General features: G+C 40.5%; 1 protein-coding gene across 3 annotated transcripts; it reads right to left on the bottom strand.

Moving 5' to 3' along the window:
* Positions 1–270: 270 nt before the first annotated feature.
* DDIT4L (DNA damage inducible transcript 4 like) lies at positions 271–5,506 on the bottom strand. 3 transcript variants are annotated; one of them, XM_034442170.3, is made up of 4 exons: positions 5,366–5,498; positions 4,641–4,773; positions 2,911–3,167; positions 271–2,209 (listed from the first exon to the last, which is right to left on the bottom strand). In XM_034442170.3, exons 2-4 carry the CDS (start codon positions 4,729–4,731, stop codon positions 2,126–2,128), a joined length of 432 nt encoding a protein of 143 aa, XP_034298061.1. In that variant the 5' UTR covers positions 4,732–4,773; positions 5,366–5,498; the 3' UTR covers positions 271–2,125. The 3 variants fall into 3 exon arrangements, with proteins under 3 accessions (XP_034298061.1, XP_034298062.1, XP_034298060.1); XM_034442171.3 differs by having other exon boundaries at positions 1,628–2,165; positions 5,366–5,506; XM_034442169.3 differs by having other exon boundaries at positions 2,065–3,167.
* Positions 5,507–9,090: the final 3,584 nt, after the last annotated feature.

Consider the following 9,090-nt stretch of genomic DNA (forward strand, 5'->3'; position numbering starts at 1 on the left):
CTGGCCCCAGAGTGGGGTGGGAATGGGGATTTTGCAGTATCCTTCCCTTGCCACACCCACAGAACCGGTAGTAAAAAAATTTCACCACTGATACAGGATTAGATACTAACGGATAAGTCTCACTGCTTATTTATCTAAAAATTGCCTCACACGGAATCTGTTACATTCAATAGAAAAGGATTGCTGCATTTATATGCTGCATTTATATGCTACATTTATGAAAAATACCAGATAAAAATATCTTTATGTTTTCAATGATAACCCGAGTGCTGGGAATTAATATATATATATATTTATTTATAGATGGACTTACATAAGTATCACATTTAAGAACATTGCTATGACAGAAGTAAGAAAAAAACATTTCCTAACTCCACAACAATAAGGGAGCCTCCCGCATCAGTGCAATTCAGAACATAAGTACAAACTAATAAAGCGGTGATAATAACAGAAAATTTTAAACTCTGGACTTTTAATGTTACAAAAGCACATGTTTTTTGCTGCCACAGCTATCATTTTTATTATTCCTTGCCTCTATCTGTCTCCTGAGTTTGCTAAGGGAGGTCTCCTAATCTTGATGAATCCAAAGGCAAGGAGAATCCATGCTGTAGATGGGCTATAACACAGAAGATGGAACACTGGTTTATAAAGACCTAAGGTCAGGACAACATAGTCTCAGTTGACCGGCAGAGAGAAATGCACAACTTTCAAGTCAGCTAAATATAATTCATAGCCTTCTGCATTTTAAGACACCTGCATTAGACTACATATGTTTTTATCCTTCACATATTAAATTCAACAAAACAAAAATAACCCTTGCATACTTTACCTATCAGTTTATCGTAACTTAAAGAGTTTATTAAAACTGATTTAAAGAAAAGAGTGTTTCACAAGGATAGTTTGACTTATCTATCCTTTCCACTTCCCTGCATACAAGGCAAGATGCAAAATCTACTACACAAAAACAAAACAAAAATTCAGTGGCGTTTTCATCTTCCTTCCCTCATTTCTTTCTGCTTGTACAATTTAGAGTCTGGTCCCCACTGAGATATTCTCGGGGGAAAGACACTTTTTGTTTCTTTTAGAATGGGCATGTAATGTTATTTATTTGTTACAACCCATGAAAGCTTAATGCTATCAAATATATTATTCTAATTCCTAGGAAGCGTGGATCTAATATTTTCCAATGTTTACAGATTTTCCTAAAAGGTCAATAGTAGGTATTAAATTTCTATATTTATTACCATGAAGAGATGTTAGCTGGGGATCTAGAGCAGCCTTCTCCAAGATAGCGCTTTCCAGAAATAATGAGGCTAGAGTTCTCAAATTCATAGTCATCAGGCCAAAAAGATTGAAATTCTGGTCCCGTCTATCTAAATGGTTTGAGAAGAATTAGGATTCCCAGCTTTGCAAGTATCAAAAAGAGACAAGATCTGGGACTTGTTCCCAATCCTGCTGAAGTGAGAATTCATCTATATTTGTGTATGAATATGCTAATAATTATAGAGTTTGCTTCTTGGATTATGGATATCTGCAGTGTATATGTGTGTCTAGAAGAAAGCTGGATACCCAAACCTTTCTTATGTTATCTTTATATTTTCCATAACTCAACCAAAAATCACTGGAGTGGTATTTCATTGATTCTTTGCGGGAATCAGTTTAATAAGAGCTTCAAAGTTTATCGTGAAGCAACGGCTTCTGACATCATCTATGACATGTAGATTCCAGATTATTGCTCTTCAGTTACAATTGGCAAAAAAAATCCATAGACTGCTTTTACCCCCCAAATTGAGCATGCTAACTAAAATATAGCATGACAATAATAAGTATTCTAATAAATTGACTATAAAGCAACACAAACTGTTCAAGGCCAAGTGTACATCAAGTGTTTTGTACACTTCAGCACTATTGTATTTATAAAACAAAGTGTAGAACTCTTAATGCAATTATTCATGATTATTTGGGTAAGCTAACTCCCTGCAAATCTTTTAGCATGGAAGGCAAGTCAATCATGGCAGGTAAGATGATGTTCTTCAAGATGGCACTCCTTACAATTGTTGGGACTTAAAATTTCCGGCCTTTGGTCATGCTGGATAGGCGTGCCAATAGTTGTAGAGGCAATACATCAAGAAGATACCAGGTTGCAGGAAGTCAAGGTAAGGCTTCTGAACGTAGAGGAATTATGACAAATGTTGTTAGTTAAGATGACCTTGAAGAAAAAGCAACAGCAGCTTCAAAATCTCTCCTAATTATCTTATGTCCTGCCTCTTTTATTTGATACTACCAATGCAGCTATGAGCAGCATTTTGGAAGCATCATTCCTACCTCTTTGATCTATTTAGTTCTAGAGACCAGTTTGTTTCTTGAAAGCTTATGAGAAATTTCCCCCCAATTTGGATTAAAAACAATGTGAATCCAGGAAACTCTCATTAAAAATAAATATCAAAGAATGCCAAACCATTTAGTTCAACTACTAGCAATAAATAGCAATCAGGATGGCTATTGGGCTTGCCATATCTTTGCTAACCAAGGAATGTTTCAAGTATCAAGGAACTGCACTCCTTATTTTACATAGCACCAGATAGTTTTGAGACCATCAATGGTTTATTGTGCAAATATCCCTTCTATTTCTAAGGGCTGTAAGCTCAGCTCTCTTTTCCAGTACACTTTTTAGTACACTTTTCAGCATTCTTCAACCACAGTCCCAATCAAGGAGTATAATTTTTTCTTAATTAAACGAAACCCAGGGCTCAAGATCAGAGTCTGTTTATAGCTAGAAGTAAAACAAACTCTGGGGAATAAACTCCTGAAGCTGGGCCATGAACAATTGTCTTGCTTGAACACCAGTGTCAGTTCAAAAGTAGGAATGACGCTGGGCTCACAAACAATCTTATCCAGCCTTTTACATACATTTCCAGTTTCCAAGTTGACATGAATAATGCAGCCCCGCAAACCACAAGGCTCCGTAGAAGAGAGACGCAAGACATCTTGAGCTATCCTCCGAGTTAATTTCTCAGGGACCAAGACCTTTGAGCAATGCAGTCTAGTCTGTTTTGATTTAGAGAGGCAGTTCTCCAGCATTCTAATTAGATTCTGACACGTTCGTTCCTCAAACACCATCTCATTAAAGTTGGGTTCAGGCGCTACAAAATCCCAATAGTCAAAGTCTGCAAAGAAAAAAGTGAAAATTAGAAGAGATTCTCCATATGAAGAAATTAGCCGCCCACCACTTCTAGCATCCAACTATTACACTGAAGTTCATTGCAAGTATCATACGCACAAACATACCATCACAAACAGCTGTGGGTCATCAGACTAAAGCCAGAATGCCACTACACAGGACAGACAGCTTGCCAGATGGAACAGAAAATGCAGAAAAACACACACACAGCACAATAGACTCCAAAAAAAAAAAAAAAAGGAGATCCAACTATGTTTTTCTAAAGATTACAATTTTGGCAGGCTGTCAAGAATAGAGCCAAGTTGTTCCACGCTGCATGCCAAAAAAGAATCAACTTGTTTACTTTGCTAAATTAAGAGAGCCCTGGACATAGATGCACCCCACAATTGGAATTGATATGAGAAATGAAGCAGTTTTCACACATTGTTCACACTTCAGAGAAACATCAGGGAGCTCATGTCTTAATGGTTAATTCCAAGCAAACATCTTTAGGTCTTGCTACATATCCTTCAAGCTTCAGTTTTGGAAAAACTAGTAATGCATTCAATTTACTTATATTTCATTAACTAGATATTATACAAATTATCTTTATTTCTGCCATTTTTTTTTAAAGAAAGACTATATTCCCATAGAAAACAAATAAGTTGTCATTATGTATAAAGAAATTATATTTAAATATCTAGGTTCTGATCCTCCAGCTGGCTTGCATGCCAGTGAAGCATCAAATCTATAATTGTAGTTTCTAATTAAGACTAAAAGTTCTGGAGTACGCCAATATGCTTCTGAAATGCTAATGCTTAGCATTGAAGGAGCTATTCCTTCTTTCAGCAAAACCTGAAAAAGACGTATATTTGTAGCCTAATGCTAGTTTGTGCTGTTTATTCCCCGTCATTTTTTATGATGCAAACTATTAATCATATTGACAAAGTATGCTGAGACTTCTAAGTTCGGTAGAAAGTATAAAAGTTATACCCTTAATCCATGAATCAAGTACACTTTTCAATATTAGGCTATTTATTTAAATTTACTCCATCCAAAAAATGTATGGAATTTTGCAGATAACTTTTAAGCCAAGCTTCACTTGTGTGCTTTTGTTTTTCTGTCTACAAAAGATAGGTATCTACAAATTAGAGAAAATATTCAAAACTGTCTTCGCTAAATATAGTATTAGGATACACCTCATGTTTTCACACAATAATACTGTATGCAGCAATCCTGAGCGAAGGGCACACTTGGCGCTTGCATGACACTAATAGATATGACTTCCAAAAGTAGTGGATGAGCCCAGATGAAAATTTAACATTATCTTTTATTAAAAGGCATTATTTGTCAATGAAATTTGAGTCTTCAGAGGCTAAACATGGTCTCATGGTACCAGATGGGACATTTCTAATTTACTAAAATCTGGATTGCTTCCTTTTCACACCTGGCCCCATCCCAGTCATCCTATCTTACTTACCAGAGAAGGATGCCTGCTGAAATCGCTGCTGTATCAGTTCAGTATTTTTATTATTTAAGTTGTTGGTTGCAACCATTCTGAAGAAGTGCATTCACCTTCAACAAGTCCTGGGTGCACCTTACAATTAGGACTACTGTGTGAGGAAGCAAATCCAATTGACTGAGAGATTGTTAGAAGATAAGGCAGGTGAACACTATGAAGGAGCAGTGGGAAAATAAGGGCCATGCCCAGAGGCCTAAGCCAATCCTGCAATGTTCTTAGCAAGGATACAGACATGCCCAATTCTAAAATGTTTGTTTTTTTGACTCCCCAACCTAGCCAAAAAGCTGTGAAATTACCTGGCAGTCTCTCTCCCCGTCCCCAAGGGAAACAAACCCACAAAGTAGAGGAAGTACCAATTTTTCAAGATAATACCAGTCAATGTCCCACACCTGGTCAGCCACAGACATCTACCAGGAGTAAATTCCACCAGCTTTTTAATAGGGGCTACTCCTGGGTAAATGAATTACACCCCAACGAATCTTGTGTCCATGGGGGGGGATTGCCGTTTTAAGTCCATTCGCAAACCCATTTTAAAAATTCATTAAGAACATTTTAAAACGTCTTTTGAGTGTAAATGCCAAAAAAAAAAAAAAAAAACCCCAATCAATCTTAAAAAGGAAATGGAAAAGGGTTATTCGAGTTAGCTTTTGTTTATTAATACAATCTCCAGCACAAGCTCTTACCTGCGAAAAAGTAAAGGAGGGAAACTTTGTTAGAACAGGGACTCTCGTGTCATCACAAAGCACTTATTGAAAGAAAGAAAGAAAGAAAAAGAGAGAGAGAGAAATTATAGATACGAACTTCTGGCCACCAATGAGCCTCCTGTCCTTTTTTAAATGCCTGCTTAGACATTTATAGACCGTAACCCGCTCACGCTCCCTCCGCCACGGCCCAGCCCCACCCTATTGCTGGCCAGCCCCCCCCCCCCACGATTTGGTAGGCAAGCTCTCTTCTCATTGGTCGCTGCTCTTTTAGGGCGGGCGGTGGCCAGCAGAGCGAGGGGTTTGAATCGGAAAGAAGAGAAGCCCCCGGGGGGGGGGGCGGAGGGGCCGAGCGGGTGACTTTGTTTGTCGGGGGGAGGAGAGGCATTCAAAGTCACCCGATTCACTTCTGCCGGAGCGTTTGACCCGTTCGGAGCGGCTTCTTTGCTCCTTTTCAGCTCTCGGCGCGTCCTTGAAATGGCTGGGAAAAGTTTAGGTGGGCGGCCGCAGGGCTCCTAAGGTCCAGGGTGGTCCAGTTCCCGAAGCGGTAAACTTCTGGGGTCAGAAAGGGAGAGGGGCGAATCCTCCGGTATCTTCTTTCTCCTTCTCCTTCTCCTCTTTCTCCTTCTCCTTTCTCCTTCTTCTCTTTCTCCTTCTCCTCCTTTTTCTCCTTCTTCTCTTTCTCCTCCTTTTTCTCCCCCTTCTCCTTCTCCTCCTCCTCTTTCTCCTTCTCCTTTTTCTCCTCCTCCTTCTCTTTTTCTTTCTCCTTCTCCTCTTTCTCCTTCTCCTTTCTTCTTTCTCCTTCTTCTCTTTCTCCTTCTCCTTCTCCTCCTTCTTCTCCTTCTCCTTCTCCTCCTTTTTCTCCTTCTTCTCTTTCTCCTCCTTTTTCTCCCCCTTCTCCTTCTCCTCCTCCTCTTTCTCCTTCTCCTTTTTCTCCTCCTCCTTCTCTTTTTCTTTCTCCTTCTCCTCTTTCTCCTTCTCCTTTCTTCTTTCTCCTTCTTCTCTTTCTCCTTCTCCTTCTCCTCCTTCTTCTCCTTCTCCTCCTCCTTCTCTTTTTCTTTCTCCTTCTCCTCTTTCTCCTTCTCCTTTCTTCTTTCTCCTTCTTCTCTTTCTCCTTCTCCTTCTCCTCCTTCTTCTCTTTCTCCTCCTCTTTCTCCTCCTTTTTCTCCCCCTTCTCCTTCTCCTCCTCCTCTTTCTCCTTCTCCTTTTTCTCCTCCTCCTTCTCTTTTTCTTTCTCCTTCTCCTCCTCTTTCTCCTTCTCCTTCTTCTCCTTCTTTTTCTTCTCTTCTTTCTCTTTCTCTTTCTACTTCTCCTTTTTCTCCTTCTCTTTCTCCTTTCTCCTTCTCTTTCTCCTTCTCTTTTTATTTCTCTTTCTCCTTCTCCTCCTCCTCCTCTTTCTCCTTCTCCTTTTTCTCCTTCTCCTCTTCTTTCTCCTCCTCCTCCTCCTCCTTCTCTTTCTCCTCCTCCTCCTCCTCCTCCTCCTCTAAATTAGCCTACAGAAGAGAATGAGTTGATTGCTTGCAGATGTTACCTACTCGGGTAACGAAACGCCTGCACGCAAATGATCGAGGTCAGAGATTACCAAGGACCCCACCGAATAAAAGAGGTTATAACGCCAAAGTGCTGCTAATTCGCCATGTGGTTAATACAGCTGAGCTGAGCCAGAGTGAGTTTTCAAGGTGCACCGTTTAGGTTTTTGAGGTGGATGGAAGAAAAGCCGAGGGACGTTTTGAACAATGCCAGTTGCAAAAGGATGTTCAACCTGACATATATCCTGCATTCCAGAAGTGATCCAATCCCTGAAGCAAAACTTTAATCTTGTACGTGCTTAGAGTAGTGTAAGCCCTACTCTACTCTGTGCTTAAAACGAGATTTGAGAGTTAAAGGGGAAAACTGATCCAGTGGCTTCTCCCAGATCTGAAATAGCTGTGCTGTGTGAGCAAAAAGTCTGCACAATTATGCTGCTGGGTCAAATGCTCTGGAGAAGTTGTGGTTTAGCCCATCTGGACTGCTTCAAAACTACTGGTTGAGAAAAAAATATATGGTAGAGAAACCTCTTCTCTGAACTCTTTCTGGTTTATTTATAAGCTGACTTATTTATTTTCTCTAATCAACTTGTACTGCTGCTTATCTCAAAACAGTGATTTAGGGTTACTACCGTAATAATGGCATTAAAACTCAGATTCAGCTATTTAGAATAATAAACATGCATAAAGACAAAAGAGGACAACAGCCATCTGCAAATGGCCTCTCAGTCTCCTGGGCCCAATTAGCCTCTCAATCCCCATAGCTAGGATAACAGTTCTGTTTTAAAGCTTTACAAAATTTTAAAAGTCAGGTATTTGGAACAGGAAACCCCCCCCCCCACTTTTTGAGATAGATCAGACTAGGAAACCAAAGTTAGGATGCCAACACCACTTAACAATATTAAAAATCTTTAATCTCCCCATTCCCGCCCTTCATTTTCTAGAGAACTAAGGGAGGTCAAGTCAGAGAGGTTTTCTCAAATTACATATCTGCCTCAGACTCAAATAGCTTTTATCTGACCATTATCTTGGTTACCATGAAGGACTTTATAGGTGACAATCAGCATCTTGAATTGCACCTGGCAAGCAGTACGGTACAGTTTGCAGAGCAAAGGTGCAACATAGGTGTATCAAGGTATCCAGAGCAGAACATGCTTCATGTAGAGCACATTGCAGTAATCCATTGGAGCTAGCCAAGGCAGGACTTGCCTTGAAAAAGTGTCTCTGGTTTCAGAAGATGCACAAAATGAAGGTATGTAAAAGTTCTCCTAGTTGCCACCAGCTCTTGTCCCTTTCCTTCACTACCACTAGTGTTAAAATCTCATGTCCAAAAAGTTTTTCCTGCTCTTGATGTAATTGTTAGGGGTATTATTTTTGTTTATTGGGTACATACCAGAGGTGGGTTTTAGCAGGTTCTGACCAGTTCTGGAGAACCGGTAGCGGAAATTTTGAATAGTTCAGAGAACCGGTAAATACCACCTCTGACTGGCCCTGCCCCCATCTATTCTCTGCCTCCCGAGTCCCACCTGATCGTTAGGAAATGGGGATTTTGCAGTAACCTTCCCCTGGAGTGTGGAGGGAATGGAGATTTTACAATATCCTTCCCCTGGAGTGGGGTGGGAATGGAGATTTTACAGTATCCTTCCCCTGCCATACCCACCAAACTACACCCACAGAAGCAGTAGTAAAAAATTTTGAAACTCACCACTGCTCCATACATTTGCAAAGGCACCTGTCAACCATTGACTGACATCAATGTGTTAGCCATTTGGGGGCGGGGTAAATAATTGGATGTAATCAATTGGTGTGCAGGCTTTTTTGCACACGGAAAAGGAACAGGAGCTACTGCCTGCCCATCATTCCTATGATAAACAATAACATGTGTTGTTTAGTGTTGGCTCAATATACAGAACACAGAATAACAGAGCTGGAAGGAATATTGGAAGTTTTCTAATCCAACCTCCTGCCCAAGCAGAACAGCCTATACCAGTGATGGGTAACCTTTTCCGGACCGAGTGCCCAAAGAGCGTGCATGCATGCATGAATGCACGTGCGAGTAGCCCCAAAATGCAGTGCATGTGGCTCCCACGCATGCGGCCCCTGATGCATGTGCACCCTGCATGTACCCTGCCCCCATGCATGCATGTGCACCCCACATGCGCCCCGCTTCCTCATGCATGC

The sequence above is a fragment of the Pantherophis guttatus genome, chromosome 8, assembly GCF_059756535.1.
Source record: "Pantherophis guttatus breed Tessera chromosome 8, ASM5975653v1, whole genome shotgun sequence".
Lineage (NCBI taxonomy): Eukaryota > Metazoa > Chordata > Lepidosauria > Squamata > Colubridae > Pantherophis > Pantherophis guttatus.